Source organism: Microcaecilia unicolor, chromosome 6 (genome assembly GCF_901765095.1).
Source record: "Microcaecilia unicolor chromosome 6, aMicUni1.1, whole genome shotgun sequence".
NCBI classification, from domain to species: Eukaryota; Metazoa; Chordata; class Amphibia; order Gymnophiona; family Siphonopidae; genus Microcaecilia; species Microcaecilia unicolor.
Genome location: NC_044036.1, coordinates 267,872,852 through 267,893,194, shown reverse-complemented (window position 1 = coordinate 267,893,194; position 20,343 = coordinate 267,872,852). Strand labels below are relative to the sequence as shown.

Genomic DNA, 20,343 nt, shown 5'->3' with positions numbered 1-20,343 from the left:
GTTATGAGGAATTCTGATACAAGAATTATATATATATTTCTCTCGACGAGAGAAAATCCAAAGCTGCTTGGCGTTTGCTAGCAATCCATACCTTTTGTAAAACAAATGACATATGTTGTGAAGTAACCTGGATGCAACTGTTCTTAAGGGTAGATGTATAGAGAAGAAGATTAAATCATAATTAAGTTTGCAAACAAAAGTGAAAATGAATAAATATGGGTACAATTAGGGCTAGATAGGATTAGGGAGGAAAGAAGAAGTGAAATTGTATGAATGGATGGATAATGTGCAAATAGAATTCTTTTTCTGAAAGGCTAAAGAGAATTCCAAACTTCCGTACCTTGATATAAGAAACTGGCATTGGGAATTGTTTATAGATTACATTCCTACAAATAGGGAATGATACGGCATTATGTAGGGGTAATTCAATGAAATTGTTCATATATGATGGAGCAGAACAATATAGAATTTGGTGAATAAAAAAAAACACAGAACTTGAAAGATATTCTTTTATTGGTAACCAGTGCAGGTTATATAGAAAAGGAGTTGCTTTGGTGAAGCAAGGTGATCTACAGATGAGGCGGGCAGCAGTTTGTAATTTTTTGATAAGGCTGCCTTTAAATCCTGCATAAATGGAGTTGAAGTAGTCGAATTTTGTTAGTACTAGGGATTGAACCAAAGTACGAAAGACTGATTTAGTGAAAAAAGGTCTTAATCGCTTTAGTTTCCAAAGTGAATTAAAGACACTTGAGACCACCTTAGAAACTTGAGTTTCAAGGGTAAGGAATTGATCAATCGTAATTCCTAATATTTTCATTGATGAGTGAAGGGGATAAGTGATCTCTAATGTAAAATTTTTAAAATTTATAGGGTGGTGAGGGTTAGTTACTATTAGAAACTTAATTTTTTCCTTATTGCGTTTTAATTTAAAATTAGATGTCTAATTTAATTGAGTTCATTATTTCAAATCTTTAGAGAATGGGATATAAATGGTGACATTGTTTTTGAGATGGGGTGACCATAACTATACCAATACTTGATGCAGTTGTGGTCACCCCATCTCAAAAATGATATGATGGAACTAGAAAATGTTCAGAGAAGCTTGACAAAAATGATAAATGAATTTGAACACCATACAAAGAGTCTAAACAGGTTAGGGCCCTTCAGCTTGGAAAAATGACAAAGGCCATATGATAAGTTTATAAAATTGTGAGTGGGATGGAACATTTAAATAGGAAATAGTTGTTTACCCTTTTCAAACAAAAACAAGGGAACACACTCCATGTAATTATGACCAGCACATTTGAAATCAGAGGTTAGACATCAATGTACAGAAGCTTCCACATGCTGTGGAATCTGTTTCCAGAGGATGTGGTCAAGGCAACTAACATTACGAGATTCAAAAGAAGTTTGGATAAGTTCCTGGAGAAGTCCATAAAAACAAAATGTACTATCCATGCCTGGCAATGAGAAATTGATCTCCTTTTTGAGACCTGCCAGACACAGGTGATCCAGATTGCCCAGTGGAGGAGTTGCCTAGTAGTTAGGGTGATGGACTTTTGGTCCTGAGGAACTGAGTTCAGTTCCCACTTCAGGCACAGGCAGCTCCTTGTGACTCTGGGCAAGTCACTTAACCCTCCATTGCCCCATGTAAGCCGCATTGAGCCTGCCATGAGTGGGAAAGCGCGGGGTACAAATGTAACAAAAATAAAAAAATATATATACTATCCATGCCTGGCAATGAGAAATTGATCTCCTTTTTGAGACCTGCCAGATACAGGTGATCCAGATTGACCACTGTCAGACATAATGCTGATCATAATGGACCTTAGATTCAATATGGCTTTTACCCTTTATTGGTCCCAGGTACAAAACCTCAGACTGTGAGCACATTAAGGATAGATAAAAATACCTGTATGTAATATGTAAACTGCTTTGGTTAAACCACAGAAAGGTAATATCAAATGCATGACCCTGACCCTTATGGGCCAGGAAATGCCTACTCTATCTGTATGACACTCACACTGTGCTCATATTTAGAAAGGCCAGCAATCAAATCTAAAATCCAAATCCTATGTAAAGAAAAATCCTTAAGGGAAGGGATTCTGGATTTTAACTTGCACTTTTTTTCAGTTGAAGCTCAAGGAGATTACAATCATGTACGATAGATTATAAGCCCCAAGGAACAGGAAAATACCTAAGTTTGTACCTGAGACAATGGAGGGTTAAGTGACTTGCCAAAGCTCACAAGAAGCTGCAGTCTGATTTGAACCCTGCTTCCCTTGGATCTTAGCCCACTTCTCTAACCATTAGGCTGCCCACTCCTTGAGTGAGCACAGAGAAGAAATCCTGTCTCTCAGGTAGGTGTATGTTTGTGTTGCCAGTAAAGAATACTCATTTGTACCCTGCTGCCTTTATCATATATGATTGATCTGCTTTGCTGTATTAGGATTCAATTGCCAAGCTTAAAGTTCATCTCCTTGATTGTATTTAGGCTTATCTGATCATTTTATTAATGCTATGGTGTTAACAAAAGTGTATGTATGTCAAGTTATAGCTGCTGCACATCACCTTGGGTGAATCTCTTTTAAAAAGTCATAAGTACATAAGTACATAAGTAGTGCCATACTGGGAAAGACCAAAGGTCCATCTAGCCCAGCATCCTGTCACCGACAGTGGCCAATCCAGGTCAAGGGCACCTGGCACGCTCCCCAAACGTAAAAACATTCCAGACAAGTTATACCTAAAAATGGAATTTTTCCAAGTCCATTTAATAGCGGTCTATGGACTTGTCCTTTAGGAATCTATCTAACCCCTTTTTAAACTCCGTCAAGCTAACCGCCCGTACCACGTTCTCCGGCAACAAATTCCAGAGTCTAATTACACGTTGGGTGAAGAAAAAGTTTCTCCGATTCGTTTTAAATTTACCACACTGTAGCTTCAACTCATGCCCTCTAGTCCTAGTATTTTTGGATAGCGTGAACAGTCGCTTCACATCCACCCGATCCATTCCACTCATTATTTTATACACTTCTATCATATCTCCCCTCAGCCGTCTCTTCTCCAAGCTAAAAAGCCCTAGCCTTCTCAGCCTCTCTTCATAGGAAAGTCGTCCCATCCCCACTATCATTTTCGTCGCCCTTCGCTGTACCTTTTCCAATTCTACTATATCTTTTTTGAGATACGTGGTTAATAAATCCAATAAATACTGTAAATAGAACATCTAATCAACCTCTTTCTATTTTCAATGGACTTTAACTGTCAGTGCTTTTTATTTATAGCCCTTTTTAAAGAAATTCACTTAAGGCAGTGTACATAGATAGGCAACAGCGAATTACAACAGAAAAAATATTCAAACAGTATAAGGTATAACATAGTATGCTGTCAACACAATAAAATTAATAGCACTGGGTGCGGGCAAAGATGGAACATATAGATTAGAGTGGAGGAGTGGCCTAGTGGCTAGAGTGATGGACTTTGGTCCTGGGGAACTGAGTTCAATTCCCACTTCAGGCACAGGCAGCTCCTTGTGACTCTGGGCAAGTCACTTAACCCTCCATTGCCCCATGAAAGCCGCATTGAGCCTGCCATGAGTGGGAAAGCATGGAGTACAAATGTAACAAAAAAAAGTTAGAAAATAAGAGGACTAATTTAAAGAAAGTTGCACATTTAAGTCAGAAAGGTGCATGCATGTAATCTCATCTAGGGTAAGAGTATATAAGCAAGTCCTGCTATAGTATGTGCAGCCAGTGTTAGTCCCTTAAATGTTTGGGTGAAGAGCCTAGCTTTCACCTGCTTCCTGAAGTAGAGATAATCTTGAGTTAAGCAAATCCTGTTCAGGAGTGCATTCCAGAGTTGGGCTACTCCAGAAAAGACTCAGTGGCAGTTATCAGATCATCTGATGTTCTTTGGAGAGGGTGTGGCTAGGGATACCCCTTGGGAGGACCTTAGTGGTGTGTAGAGGGAGAGCCTGTTCTTTAACTACTCTGGCCCATTTCCTTTAAGGGCCTTTAAGATCAGAGTTTTAAATTTAGCTTTTGTGATACTATCAGCAACTGATGGCAAAACAGATTTGTTAGATGACTTATTAGATTATTGACTTCCCAGTTGCTGAGCACTGCCACCAGTTCTAATCAGAAAGGACTTTCTCAGTGTTTTCTCAATGTTCACTTTGTGGTAAGGCTCTGGAGCATTCCACTTAAGTCTGGGAACATAATATCTGGATAGGACTGGAATTAGCAAAATAATCATTTGTTTTTATTGTTCCCATCATAAAAAATTGGCTAATTTACAGATTACAAAACCTCAGATTAAAACAAAACATTAGAAATTTTGAACTATCCAAAGAGCAAATATTGCAGCTGTATCCTTTCAGCCACTTACCTTTTCAGAATAATGCTCTGTTGGAAGAGGAGGGTAGTCACATTGTTCTATTTTTTGGCACAGAGAAAAGAGATTCATCTTATCTCCATAGAAAGGACTCTGAAGAGCTGCCATCTGCAAAAGCAATATTTTAACATCGTAAGGTGTTAACAGTTCCTTACACCTGTACTCCCCAAGCACATTCAGATTTACTGCACAGCTACTACTACTACTATTTAGCATTTCTATAGCGCTACAAGCCATACGCAGCGCTGCACAAACATAGAAGAAAGTCCCTGCTCAAAGAGCTTACAATCTAATAGACAAAAAATAAATAAAGTAATCAAATCAATGTGAACGGGAAGGAAGAGAGGAGGGTAGGTGGAGGCGAGTGGTTACAAGTGGTTACGAGTCAAAAGCAATGTTAAAGAGGTGGGCTTTCAGTCTAGATTTAAAGGTGGCCAAGGATGGGGCAAGACGTAGGGGCTCAGGAAGTTTATTCCAGGCGTAGGGTGCAGCGAGACAGAAGGCGCGAAGTCTGGAGTTGCCAGTAGTGGAGAAGGGAACAGATAAGGATTTATCCATGGAGCGGAGTGCACGGGAAGGGGTGTAGGGAAGGACGAGTGTGGAGAGATACTGGGGAGCAGCAGAGTGAGTACATTTATAGGTTAGTAGAAGAAGTTTGAACAGGATGCGAAAACGGATAAGGAGCCAGTGAAGGGTCTTGAGGAGAGGGGTAGTATGAGTAAAGCGACCCTGGCGGAAGACGAGACGGACAGCAGAGTTTTGAACCAACTGGAGAGGGGAAAGGTGACTAAGTGGGAGGCCAGCACGAAGCAGATTGCAGTAGTCTAAACGAGAGGTGACAAGGGTGTGGATGAGGGTTTTGGTAGAGTGCTCGGAAAGAAAGGGGCGGATTTTACGGATGTTGTAAAGAAAGAAACGACAGGTCTTGGCAATCTGCTGGATGTGAGCAGAGAAGGAGAGAGAAGAGTCAAAGATGACCCCAAGGTTTCGAGCTGAGGAGACAGGGAGAATGAGAGAGCCATCAACAGAAATAGAAAACGGGGGGAGCGGGGAGGTGGGTTTGGGGGGGGGAAATGAGAAGCTCGGCTTTGGTCATATTTAATTTCAGGTGGCGTTGAGACATCCAGACAGCAATGTCAGACAAGCATGCTGAAACTTTGGTTTGGATGCAAGGTGAGATATCAGGGGTAGAAAGGTAGATTTGGGAGTCGTCAGCATAGAGATGGTAGGAAAAGCCATGGGATGAGATTAATGAACCAAGGGAAGAAGTGTAGATAGAAAAGAGGAGGGGACCAAGAACAGAACCCTGAGGTACGCCGACAGGCAGAGGGATAGAAGTAGAAGAGGATCCACCAGAGTGAACACTAAAGGTGCGGAGGGAGAGGTAGGAAGAGAACTAGGAGGGGGTCACGTGATGCCTGCTGCTTGAGAGGCCATGAGAAGACGAGGCTCCGCGCCTACCCACTCCAAATCTGCTATATTACGGGTTAATACCCAGCGACGAACAGCAAAAAAAAAATTGCCTAAACAGCGAGAAATCGCAGGCGAAAGCTGAGGGGGCTTCTGGGGCGGTATGCCCCCGAGATCACATAAGAAAGCGACGACTTCTATGAAGCACGGGCCCAGCAAGATGGCGGAACAGCGACCAGCACAAAGCGTGCATGCCACGTTGAGCGCGGATTGGGCGCAAGAAATCTCCCGCTCGGTCTCTGCCGCTTTGGAGGACAAATTGAATAAATTGCAGTCGGCGGTGGATGAGATTAATGAGAAATTTGACTCTCATGCCGCCCGACTCACTGCTGTGGAGAACAGGCTGTCTGTGCGGGAGGACGAAGCCCAGAACACCGCCACGCAGCTGGCGGCGCTCCAAAAACAGCTGGAGGAGATGAGGGCGAGGGTCGAGAAGCAGGAGAACCGCTCCCGACGGAACAACCTGCGGGTGATCAGACTCCCCGAAACAGTGCTGGATAAGGACCTGTATGACTTTTTCTCCAAGTGGATACCTGAGCACCTGGGTCTTGAAGAACATCAGGGCCATTTTGCCTGTGACAGGGCCCACCGGATCGGGAATCGGGGAGACAACAACACCAGGCCCCGCATAGCGATAGCACATTTTGTTAACTGGCAGGCAAAGGAAAAGATATTGAAAGCCTCCAGAGGTAAGGAGGGTTTACAATATGAGGGCTGCCGCTTATTACTATTTAATGACTATTCGACACGAGTGGCATTGTAGTGGAAGGCCATGGCCCCCACCTGTACTGCGCTCTACAAAAAGGGGGTGCGATTTGCCCTAATGTATCCAGCCAGGCTGAAAATCTGGGTCGATGGAAAGGCTATCGTCCTCAATGATGCGGCAAGAGCTTACCTGGATAAATGCAACCAGCCAGATGCATCGGGACCTAGGGGCCCAGAATAGAGTAACCAGGTGGACTTGAGAGAGCAGATATTGATATGCTACTTGTTTGGTTTTACTTTACGCTAGGGGGTATGATTTAATTGTACCCCAGTGAGACTGGAAAGAACGGCTGGACCTGATTTTGTGCACTTCTCCCTCCTTTTGCAAGACTGGACTATACGGCAGTAGGGAGAGCGGCTGCGGCAAGCACGTGCAACATGATGCAGGGAGAGGTGAAAATACAACAGCCAAGTTATAAACTGGCCAGCTTTTTCTTAGTTTCTTTGTTGGGTATAGATTTAAGCCTGGAAATGGGCAGTTGTAACAGTTTTGGGGTACTATGGGTTGCTGCAAATATACCTGTAATGTGTAATACTTATCTTATCATACAACAGCTTCTGTAGGGGTGGGGGCCTCGAATGTTTTCGGGCTGAGCTGAGTAGGTGAAGGATGTGGGGGAAGGATATGATAGGGGGGTGGGAGGGACGAGGGAGGGGGGAATGTGTGAGAGTGTGAGTGAGGATGTGTTGGGGGAGGGGAGGGAGAGGGTAAGAGATTGGAGAAGGACTTTGGTGGACGAGAGTGCATGGAGTATGGGACATCAGGGATATGAGGTGAGTCAGGTGAACAAACGGTGGAAGCAGCAGAGGTATGGGAAACCTATTTGGGAGGCCGGTACGACCAAAACCTTGCACGTCCTGCTGGGAGACTGGCAAGGTATAACACATAGTGAACCAGGTCATCAGGCATACTTGTTGCTGGTATGGGAAGTTTGAAAATCATTACGCTTAATGTGGATGGCCTACACTCACCCATTAAGAGAACTAAAATTCTCTCATGGTTGAAAAAAGAAAAAGCTGACATTGCATACCTTCAAGAAACCCACCTCACGGTTTCAGAACATCAAAAGCTAAAGCGGGGATGGGTTGGAGAAGTTGGGTACTCAGCATATAACTCCAGGCAGAGGGGGGTGGCAATTTTAATTCACAAACAAATCCCATTTCACTGTCATAAAGTGATCCAAGATAAAGAAGGCAGATATGTGTTAGTTTTGGGCGAGCTATGGGGACAGCAAATTCTCCTTTGTAATATATATGGGCCTAACGTATACTCCCATAGATTCTTTTCTGACCTTGTGGCAAGAGTGATACCTTACTCTAATTATCAGATTGTACTGGGAGGGGATTTTAATATAGTAGCAGATCCCACCAATGACTCCAAACCCATAAAAACGAGGGTGCGGAGCTGGGAAGATAGGGGGATCCCCTTTGTGACATCTCAGCTGGGGTTGGTAGACATATGGCGGCTCTTGCACCCTCAAGATGGGGAGTATACGTTTTATTCACATACACATAAGGTATATTCGAGACTAGACTACTTATTGGTGGCACCTTCTCTGGTCCCAAAAATTGTGAAAGCAGAAATAGTGGATAGTGCACTTAGTGACCACTCGGCAGTTTTGATGGCGGTTTCTTGTGCAGCGGAGCCGGGCGAGAGGGTGTGGCGGCTTCCCCCCTACCTTTACCAGGATAAGGAGTTTAGAGAATTTCTGCGCCTTAAATGGCTAGACTACCAGGCACATAACAACACACCAGAGGTTAATGCTAGCACGTACTGGGAAGCCTCTAAAGTAGTTATGAGGGGGTATATCATTGCATATGTGGCGGGCAAGAAAAAACAAAGAGAAGCAGATTTGTTGCGGCTCTCGCAGGAGTATCATCATATAAGGAGGGCACATATGCAGAATATAAATGATACGCATAAGGCGCAGCTAATCCACCTTAAAAAACAGATTGATGATATATTGCATGCAAGAGCTGAGTGGGATATATACTATCAGCGCTTTAAACTGTTTAAATGGGGCAGTAAAGCGGGTAGGCTGTTGGCAAACCTGGTGAGGCCTCCACGTAAAAGGCAATTAATCTTTTCCATAAAGAACGCTCGGGGAGAGGTATTTACCAATGAATCCCAAATTATGCAACAGTTCGTTCAATATTACAGCTCTTTATACAGGGAGCGGGAATATGATGCTGCCCAGTCTGCAGCCTTCTTTCAAGGGTTACAGATACCAAAACTGACGGGGGCACAACTGGACTCCTTAAATGGGCCTGTGACAGAGAAAGAAATACGGTTAGGCATAAAAATGCTGAAACTTACTAAGGCGCCAGGGCCTGACGGGTTTGGCCCTGAATATTATCAAATATTAAGTGACCTGGTGGCGCCACCATTAGAGGCGTGGTTTAATGGAATTGTGGGGGAGGGCTTGACTATACAGCATAATGTGGCACATATAGTGCTGTTGCCGAAGCCCGGCAAAGATTTGGAGCAGGTGGGTTCATACCGACCAATATCTTTGCTAAACCAAGATATTAAGATTTTAGCGGCTATCTTGGCTAGGGGTATGAACCAGGTGTTACCCGAGCTAATTCATGAAGATCAAGTGGGCTTTGTGCCAGGTCGCCATGGTTCTATGAATATCATGCAAGCTTTGATGGCCATTCACAAATTCCGGGGAGAGAGGGGGCTAGAAGTTATAGCCGGGCTTGATATGGAGAAGGCCTTTGACAGCATATCTTGGCGTTACCTATTTGAGACTTTGGACCACTTTGGGATATCGGGCTCGGTAGTATCCTGGATTGAAGCCCTCTATAGAAGCCCCATGGCCCGACTGATGGTAAATGGGAAGCTTACTGAACGGTTCTCCCTGGGCAGGGGCACCAGACAGGGATGTCCCCTCTCCCCACTTCTCTTTCTATTGGCAATTGAGCCATTGGCCATAAGAATCCATAGTGCTGCACAGATACGGGGAATCCAAGTACGAAATAAGGAGTTTCGGCTGAACTTATTTGCCGATGATATACTCTTATATTTGGCGAATGGCCCCAGAGATCTGCCTAGAGCCCTTGAGCTAGTCAGGGAGTTTGGAGACTTATCGGGATTGAGAGTGAATTGTGCCAAATCGGAGTTACTCCGTTGTCAGGAATAGAGGGAGACCCCTGGATGGAGGGACTACCTATAACACTAGTCAGGGGAGCGATGAGATACTTGGGGGGTTTTCTTAGCACAAATGCAAAACTTTTCTACAAGAAAAATGTGATTGACCAGATAGAAAACATCAGGCGACTCTGTGATAAATGGAAGGACCTACCACTTTCTCTGATGGGCAGAGTAGCTTTGGTAAAAATGATTCTCCTCCCCAAAATTCTTTACCCTTTACAGGCAGCTCCTATATGGGTGTTAAGAAAAGAAGAACGACTGTTTCGGTCAACTATTAGGAGCTTTATTTGGAGAGGGAAAGGGGCAAGGATAAGTCATGTTAAACTTTCTTTAAGTAAGGAGAGGGGAGGATTAGGCCTTCCAGACCTACGTATGTATAATGTAGCAGCGCTAATGCGCTTCATTTATGAGGGAATCATAGGTCAGCAGAGGTACTTACCAGAGAGGGGGATGGAGATTTGGAGTAGACCTTGGTCATTTATCAATTTAATCCACGGGGGTCCCAGTGGTGACATTAATATCACTGACAGGAGCGAGCTTTTGGGGCCCATGCGGAGAGCTTGGGGGTGGTGGAGGAAGCGTCAACAGAGAACGCCAGACGTTTCACCCTTTGTGAGCCTAGTGGGTAATGAAGCATTCCCACCTGGGATGGGTAGAACGGCATTTACTACTTGGAGGGACAATGGATGCAGGATTTTGGGACAATTACTGGAAAATGACACGGACACTTTTGACACATTTGACCGGGTAAAGGAACAATGGGATCTGACGAACAAAAACTTGTTACAATACCTTCAAATTAGGCATTATTGGGCTACCACAAGAACAAAGTATGGGGAAGCGTGGACATGGGGCCAATTAGACAGGATCCTTCTTAAAATCCCATATCAATTAAATAGCTTGTCGACCTGGTACAAAGTGTTAAATGAACATCGGAGGGAAGAGGAAATGAGGATATTGACAGCCAAATGGAATGAAGAACTGGGCACTAATTACACTGAACAAACATTCCAGAAATTGTTTGCAACACTCTATGACATGGTTAAGGCAGCTGAATTGCAGGAGATGCAATATAAGATCTTACACAGGGCGCACATATCTAGGGCAAAAGGGGCAAAGATGGGACTCTGGATTGATGATCGTTGTATTAAATGCCAAGGGGCGGGGGCGGGGGGGGGGGGGGGGACGCTGCTGCACTCTTTTTTAGAATGCCCGGCTCTGGTGTTCTGGAATGAGGCCATACAGGTGCTTAATAATGTGGTGCAGAAGACCTTGGACTGGGATTATGCAACCCTGCTGCTTGGAGACCAATCACTTTTAATTAGGCAAGGCTTAACCCAACCATATAGGAGGTTGGTATATGTCTCCCTCTTGCTGGTTAAAAAGACGATACTACAGTTTTGTGGTGCTGCAGAGGGTGCATTAGGAGCGGTATGGAAAACAAAAATGAGGGAGGTAGGCACACATGAGAGGCAACTTTATTCCAAGGCTAATAAAGCAGAGACCCGAAGGTATGCCATGCTGTGGGAGGAATGTTTACATGTGCTCACCTGAAATTGGAGAGGGCATTGGGAGAAGGAGTATGTAGGGATGAATGGGGGAGGGGGGAGGGATGGTGTGAAAGTTGAGAAGTGGAATGGAATATTTGATGGAGTGTAAGGTTGTATGGTTGGGGGGATAAATTAATAAAATACAATGCAGGTTGTATCAAAGACCTTTGGGCAGACAGAGCTGTTGAATATAGATATGGAGTGGTGATTTCGGATTGTACATTGAGCGGTGTTGCTTGCATTTTGTAACTACAACTTGTTATTGTGTGAATAAAAATATATTTAAAAAAAAAAAAAAGGAAGAGAACCAGGAAAGGACAGAGCCCTGGAATCCAAGTGAGGACAGGGTATCGAGAAGTATGCTGTTATCGACTGTGTCAAAAGCAGCGGACAGATCAAGAAGAATGAGGATGGAATATTGACCTCTGGATTTAGCCAGTAATAGGTCATTGGAGACTTTAGTAAGCGCAGTTTTGGATGAGTGGAGAGGGCAAAAACCAGATTGTAGTGGGTCAAGAATAGCATGTGAGGAGAGAAAATCAAGGCAGCGGTGGTGAACAGCACGCTCAAGTAATTTGGAGAGAAAAGGGAGGAGGGAAATGGGTCAGTAATTAGAGGGACAAGTAGGGTCGAGTGAAGGCTTCTTAAGGAGAGGTGTGACCACAGTATGTTTAAAGGCAGTAGGGACAGTTGCAGTGGAAAGTGAGAGGTTGAGAATGTGACAGATAAAAGGAATAAGAGCAGGAGAGATGGCATTAAGAAGGTGGGTGGGAATGGGATCAGAGGAACAGGTGGTACATTTTGAGGAAGAAAGGAGAAGTGTAGTTTCCTCAATAGTAACTTCAGGAAAGGAGGAAAGGGAATGAGGGGAAGGAGAGAGAGGGGAACGGACTAGTGGAGGGAGAGGTGGTGAGGTAGAGAAAGCAAGGTTTATCTTTTCAACCTTGTTGTGAAAGAATTCAGCAAGGGTCTGAGGAGATAATGAAGGGGTAGTTGGGGGAGAGAGTTCAATGTGGTGAAGAGAAGTCGAGGATTAGAGCCAAGAGAGTTGGTCAGTTGGATATAATAATCCTGTTTGGCACGTAAAAGAGCAGATTGGAAGGAGGTCAGCATGAACTTAAAGTGTAAGAAATCAGCAAGGGCCCGAGATTTCCGCCAGAGGCGTTCGGCGGAGCGGGTACAGGAACGTAGGTAGCGGATATTAGAAGTCAGCCAAGGTTGGGGTTTTGTACGCCTTACAGGGCGGGTCATCAAAGGTGCAAGAGTGTCTAAGGCAGAGGATAGAGTATTGTTGTAAGAAGAAACAGCCTCGTTGACAGACATGGATGGTACCACAGTAGAGAGGAGGTTTGAAACATGGGAGGATAGAGATGAAGGGTCAATATCGTGAAGATTCCTAGATAAATTAGATAAGATAGGACGGGACTGGGAGGGAGGAGATTTAAGTGTGAAAGATATAAGATGGTGATCAGAGGAGGGAAGATCAGAGGCAAGGAAATTAGAGGCTGAACAGTTGGAGGAGAAGATGAGATCAAGACAGTGACCATTTTGATGAGTGGGGGAGGTGGAGCATAGTTGGAGATTAAAGGAGGACGTTAAAGCGAGTAACTTGGAAATATAAGAGTTGGAAGGATCATTAGCAGGAATATTAAAGTCACCAAGGATGAGAGAGGGGGAGGAAGGATCATGGAAGAAGGCAAGCCAGGCATCAAAGTCACTGAGAAAGGATGAAAGGGACTTATCAGGGGGACGATAAATGACCGCTATTCGAAGAGGCAGAGGAGAGAAAAGGCGGATAGAGTGGACTTCAAAGGAGGAAAAACAGTGAGATTGAGGTGGAAGAAGGGGTTGAAATCTGGAGGAGGGAGAGAGAAGTAGTCCAACACCGCCCCCACGGCCAGCAGGGCGAGGAGTATGTGAAAATAGATAACCACCATGGCACAGGGCTGCGACTGAAGCAGAGTCATCAGGGCAGAGCCAGGTTTCTGTTATGGCGAGCAGATGGAGGTGACGCGAGATAAAGAGGTCATGGATATAGGCGAGTTTGTTACAGATAGAGCGGGCATTCCATAGGGCGCAAGAGAAGGGCAGAGAAGAGGAGGGGAGTAGAGAAATAGAGATGAGGTTAGAGAGGTCTCGGTGAGATCTGTAGGGTTGGGATAATAGTTGGTGAGGGGGGCCAGGATTGGGATTGATGTCACCGGCTGAGAGTAAGAGAAGGAGTAAAAGAGAGCGGAGGAGAGTAGGAGAGGTGTGGCCATGAAGGCGTCGAAGGTGAGAGGTATTTAGGTGGAATGGGGAAGGCAAAATGGACGGAAGAAAGAGGCGGAGATTAAAAGCCAAGAGGGAGGAAGAGGGTAGGAGAGAAGGTGAGATGATGAAGTCGATGGATGGGCAGTGAGTTCCTGTAGCGGAGAGAGGTAGGGGGTGAGGGAAAAGATTAGGAAGGGACAGGGCTAGGAAGAGAATATGAATAGGGGCCATAAATGACTGAGGTACTTTAGCAAGATTAGATGCAAAGAGAAAAATGCCCCGCGCGCCGTTAGACGCGCGGCACCTAGAGCGGAGGCCCTGAGTGGATCGGAGTGGACCTGGGTGTCACCCCGGAGAAGGCTGTAAGGATATGCAGATGAGCTGCAAGTCCTCCACAGCACCTGAAAGGCAGCCGGTGGTAGAGCTGGGCACCTCTCAGCTGAGGAAAGGCTTACCAGGGGTTAGGCCGAAGCCAGCATTCCTCCCCCTGAGGGTCGCCTGATCCTAGCCAAAAAGCACCTGGAAACTGTGCAGTAGTAGTAGTAGTAATAAAACAGCAGCAGTATACACACATACTGATACCTACATTTCTCAAAACCCACAATTATAAGTGATTCCACTGTATAGGGTTTGTTAAGCTTGTTAATCTGTTTTTTCTCTTCTGATAGCCTACCAACTGAAGTAAATTTTCATGAGTTTTTTAGATATTTATTAAGGGGGTCTTTTACCACAACCTAAAAAGGCCCCCTAAGATGCCCGGAACTTTGTTCAACTGTTCAAAGCTCAAACTAAATAGTATGAGAAACAGTATAAAAAGAAAGACTTCACGTAAGTCCAATACAAGAAAAATCATAGCATGCATGCTAAACATTAACAGTGCAATTCCCTCCCAAATACATTTGCATATGGTCCTTGAATAGTGCTTAAGGGCAAAGACAATGCCCTTGCTATTCAAAAGCATTTAACCAGCCAGGATCAGCACTTAGCTAGTTAAATGCCCCATACTTTTATTTTTTTTTATTTAAAATTTCAATTATAATCAGAAGACAACTCTTGCTACAGTAACTGAACAAAAAAAAGGGAAATAAAAGGGGATACACATCATTAATCTTCCTTAGACCTATATATTAAAAGCCTTCAGCTGCTCTGGAGCATAAAACGTATATTTAGACCCTCCAAACTTGACCAGGCACTTGCAGGGAGATGCCAACAAAAAAGATGCTCTAATTTTTAAAGTTTCTTGCCATAAAAACTCCTTTCTACATTCTTGTGTAGTCTTCTTCTGTCCTCCAAAAGGAACTTTAGAATGCTTGAAAAAGAATCTTAATACCGCATTCACATTTTGTTCAAATATTCTCTGTCAGCGTTTGGATACCCCCACCTGCAATGACTTCCAGAGCACTGTTTCAACCCTTACAAAATGCAGCATGGACAAACTACATTTATCAAAGTAATATTCTTGTGTTAACCTCTTTGTGCAAACACACACACAAGTAGGTTCTTGATAGTGCCTTAACAACAACCCCATCCCAGAACCTGCCAACGCTACTTTTATTTCTGGTCTCCAGATAAAATCATGACTGCAATTCCCAATTTACATACGAAAAAAGTAACAGTGCTAACACGGTTTTTATTGAAACGGAGAGCCATGAGCTGCAAAGAAACTCGGAAAGCAAGAGACATGTCACCTCAGCATGCAGCCTCTGCCATGATTGCTTATTAATCCAGAATGTGATTCTAGCACATGTTGTCATTCTTGTTCACTGTCACATTGTGCACCCAAAAACAGACTAATATCGCATCCTAATGAATCACAATTAAATAATAGTTGATACTGCCTATTCTGCTTAGAAAATCTTTTTTTAAATATGTTCTGATTCGAACTGTGCAAATTGTCAAGGTTTTTATGTTGACCTCAGTGAAAAGGTGATGCTTTTCACTGCAACTTAAATAAGGGACTATTTGATAATTGTTTTGACTTTTCAACCTGAGGTTTGAGCTGCCTCATTACCATACACTGAAAACTGATCAAATGATACTGTTGCATTTTTGCTAATGACCTGATATTCTCTCAAGAGTACCTGGAAATAATAAATGGAAAAATGTATGTTATATTTAGGGCTTCTGTTTTTAGGTGTTCATAAACTGTAAATTTATGTGTTTATTTTCTAGATAATTAAGGATTCTTTGAGGGTATAATCAGTGCTTATTAGTGTTTTTGTGCCACAGATACCATTATTGCTGGGTATTTATTCTGTTACGTAGGAATAATCAGCACAGAAGAGACACAAAAACTGAGTGAAAGAAAAGACAAGAAAGGCATGAGAGATTACTAGGGGAAGTGGTATTGTTCTAGTGCTTAGCCACGAAACACCTTTTAAAAAAAATTATTATTTTAGCATGGCAGGGGGCTAGCAGTGTTTATTGGTTCAAACCTAAAATCAGAAACTAAGGGCCCTGTTTACTAAGCTGTGCTAGCGTTTTTAGCATGCGCTAAATGCTAGAATCACCCACATGTTCCTATGGGCGACTTAGCATTTAATGCATGCTAATCATTAGCAAATGCTAAAAACACTAATGCACCCTTAGGACTGCTTAGTAAACAAGGCCCCAAGTTAGTTATATTGAATGTATTGTAATAAGTTATAGTGCAATTTGTACTCCAGATCTCATAGAATGAGTATATGAATATGAAGATAGTTATGCACGATTTCTCAACAAAGCACAAGAAATGTTCTTGAACGTAGAAGCAAAGCCTATGGATAGGTGTGAGCTAAATAAATATGATATGGCTGCAATGCACCGGGCACCTGCCTATGTTAAAATAGTCATCTCTGTCCTGACCCATCTGCTGTTGTGGTTGATCCCCTTTCTGAAAACAGAACCAACTTTGTGTGGGGGGATGTGGTGGGATGGCAGAAACAGAAATTAACTTAGCCATCACACCAAAGCCTACTGCCCTCATTTATTTAGCCATCAGATGGTTGATATGGGGGAAGGATCTGGCCATACTCCATTTCTGTAGCATGGATGGAGCCTCCTCTATAAAAAGTATACAGCAGCAAACAGGTTTAGTGCATCCTCAATTGATGTATTCTTCAAATTCAAGGATGATCATGGTTGTAACAATATCTTTGAATGACCATGTGAAAGGTAACTCACTGGTCTATAACAGATAGGACCAGAACTGTGGAATCTTTTGCCGCTGGAATTATGGAAACAGCCTCCACTGTAATTGGTCCATACCATCATGCATTAACAACAACAAAACATTATGACAAAACATATATCAACTGTGAATAACTCGAGAGCAATGCATGATGTCATCTCTAGTTATTCATAATGTTTAAAATGCCAAAAAAAGTACAAAATGCAGAGAATTGCAAAGAATTGTAGATGTTCATAAAAATGCAGTCCACTGAATCATGGTATTTAGCCCCTGAGGTTCTATGGTATTTAATCGGTGAATCCATCGTTGTTTCTGCTGTAATAGCATTCTGTCTCTGTCACCTCCCTGTTCGTCCCGACTTATGTGTATGATAATCCAGCAACAAAAAGTTTCAAAAGGACCTTTGAACTGTGTACAATGCATAACCAAAGGCACTCCAGGTTTCTTATTCTTGATGCATGATTTGTGCTCACTCAATCTGGTTTTTAAACTTCTTGTAGTTTTACCCTTTATAACTTATTGCATGAACATTGAAGTGCATAGACCACGTGAGTTGTAGTACAAGAGGTAGCGCTACGTAGCTGATATGTGCTACCGTTGTTTGGATTGGTGAATCGTGTACACTCCACTGTCATGTCACAAAAGGAACACTGCATACATTTTTTGTGCCCTAGTATGCCTTCAGAGATGCTGGCTTCAGTCCTGGGTAAAGCCGCTGGGCTTAAAATTTCCAAGTTAGGATCTCTGGAAACGCTATTCTTAAAGACTTGTCATTGAACACAGTATGCGTTTTCAAAATGTCCCAGTTCCTCTTTAATATTCCTTTTATTACACATGTTTTGTCAACATGCCCAGTGATTGGTTCCTGTTGGATGGCATCCTTTAAATACCAGGCGCCATTTTGAAGAGCTCATGCTGCCAAATTGCATATAGCATGAAACATAAGAGGCAGGTGTTTTCTCTTTTGAACAAGTTCCTTTTCTCTGTTTTTCTCAACTTTCCTTTTTTATATGGAAGCATTTATTTGAATTTCAGATTATTATAAGAGGTGAGGTCTATGGATGAAGCCATAGCGAAACGGGTCCCTGTAGGGACCTCTACCCAGGAGTTCACAGCGTTCAGATATAGAAGAGCAGCTGACGATCACTTCAAGCCATTTAGAAGCTAAGTAACATTTTACTATATACAGTTGTTGAATGATAAAGTTATTGTTAAATAAAAACGCTCATTTTTTGGTTTGTTCAACAACCATGGAAAGGAGGTTTTTAGACCGATGATGACTTGTTTGACTAATCACACACAGAGGAAATACTTTGTTCCAAGAATGTGGTTTGATGTCTAAATGAGGTCTTTTCCTCCTATTTTTATTTTTATATTCAGATTAAAACACAGAGAAGAAATAAAGATTAGTATTAAGACACCATATAATATTTATAGAGGTATTCTATTGAATAGTTTGGAGCCTTTTTAATAGTACATAGGTATTGCCGTACTGGGACAGACCGAAGGTCCATCAAGCCCAGCATCCTGTTTCCAACAGTGACCAAGCTACATCACAAGTACCTGGCAACATCCCAAATACATATTACAATAGTCCAGTTGACTCAAAATGATTGAACCATTATTTTAAACTGATCCTCCTGAAAGTATTTACGTATTTGTCTTAATTTCCTAATGAGTAAAATGGTTTTCTAATTAAGCAATTTATTTGGGTTTCTAATGTTAATATTTTTCCTAAATGTCATCTTGTATTAAAATTTTAGGGATCCAATTTATAATTTTTCTGGTTATTTGAATGCTTCTATGAAATGCAAAGCTTATTGTATATGTGGATGTCCTAAAATAGGTACCTGCTTTGAGTTATTAGTTGAGGTTGCTACTGTGATGTGATAAAATGTTTTAAATATGAAACCTGTTACAATTATTGGTCAATAGGCCTTAATTGTAACTATATAGTGGATTTACCATATTTCAAGATAAAAAAAATCATAATTCGCCTTGCGCTACCTTATTAGTTGAGGTTGCTAATGTGATGTGATAGAATGGAGAAGTAATTTGATGTTTTAAATATGAAACCTGTTAGAATTATTGGTCAGTAGGCCTTAATTGTAACTATGTAGTGGATTTAACATATTTCAAGATTAAAAACAAAACAAAACAAAACATAATTCGCCTTGAGCTACCATTTAAGCAGAATATAAACACCCAAATTAAATTTATGAATAGCATTATATGAGATGTGAAGTAAAGCCTTAGGTCACAATAGATCAATGCAGATTATGGAGTATGTCCTGGGGGTCCATTCTTAGCACAGGTGATGATTTGATGATAGGCACCTTGTTAGAAAATACTCTATGTCAGTCTGTTGATTATGTCACTGCATGTTGCACTCATATGTCACTGCACGTTACACTCATGCATTTCGAACAAATTTATCTTTTCAAGATTGCATCATGCATGATTGAGAGGAGAAGAGGGCAAGAGTGGTTTGCTGAAAATTGAGCAACTGGCCATGTTGAGAGGTTTTCTTTAGATTTCTTCAAAATCTAAATACATTTCCCATTAGGCAGTGGAGGAGTGGCCCAGTGGTTAGAGTGGTAGACTTTGGTCCTGGGGAACTGGGTTTGATTCCCACTGCAGGCACAGGCAGCTCCTTGTGACTCTGGGCAAGTCACTTAACCCTCCATTGCCCCAGGTACAAATAAGTACCTGTATATAATATGTACGCCGCATTGAGCCTGCCATGAGTGGGAAAGCGCGGGGTACAAATGTAATAAAAATGAAAAATAATTAAACAAAAGAAGCTCAGTCAGAACAATGGAAGCTCCAACAAGTGGTTAGAGAAGCACAGACAGCTATGCAGTCCATTTTTGCAGAATAATTGAACATACATGCCTCTATTTTGCACCATTTGGAAGTATGGAAAAGATTATGCACTGGAGTCTTTGCTAGACAGAACTGAATAATTTTCTGAGCTGGTGCTACTTCCCCCCACCCCCCCAAACATGGAAAAACAAAACAAAAAGAATTGAAAGGTGGGAGAGAGAGAGAGCTGGACAGAGGCTGTGTTTGTGTGAGTGAAATTGAAAAACACAGCTTCTCTCACACATTTTGAAAATTTGTGCTGCATGTAAAAACGTCTTTGAAACATTTGTTTACTCCATGGAGTACACCTTTAAAATCTTGTTTCCTCCCTCATGTTGCAAAAATGATATATGGGCTAGCTGAGAAAAATATTCAATTCTGTCTGACTCACCATGTGCATCATCTTATCCATATTTCTGAACTGTGCAAAATAGAGAGGTGCAACACATCATCTCCACAGGTTTGTATTTGCCTTTGTCTTCTTGATGCTACTCTTCCCAGACTTATTCCCCACCTCAAACCACAACATTCCCCAAGATCACCACTATCCATTCTCTATTTTCATCATTTTACCCACCATTTTGTCTTCTACCTTCACCCCTACACTCTTGCATTTCATTTTCTTCCTTTTATTTCAGCCCCCTCCCCCAACTTCTTTATATCAACCCTCTGCTAAGTACCTCTATTCCTCTCTTGCAGATTTTTTTTTTGTTACATTTGTACCC

The 20,343-nt window shown here is 42.4% G+C and overlaps 1 protein-coding gene across 1 annotated transcript in view; it reads right to left on the bottom strand.

Annotated features, from left to right (window-relative positions):
- Window positions 1–20,343, bottom strand: part of NEK6 (NIMA related kinase 6) — a 314,703-nt gene that overhangs the window by 2,035 nt on the left and 292,325 nt on the right. The window contains exon 9 of the mRNA XM_030207370.1: window positions 4,384–4,497. Coding sequence (XP_030063230.1) covers window positions 4,384–4,497 — 114 coding nt within the window. The remainder of the gene's footprint in view (window positions 1–4,383; window positions 4,498–20,343) is intronic.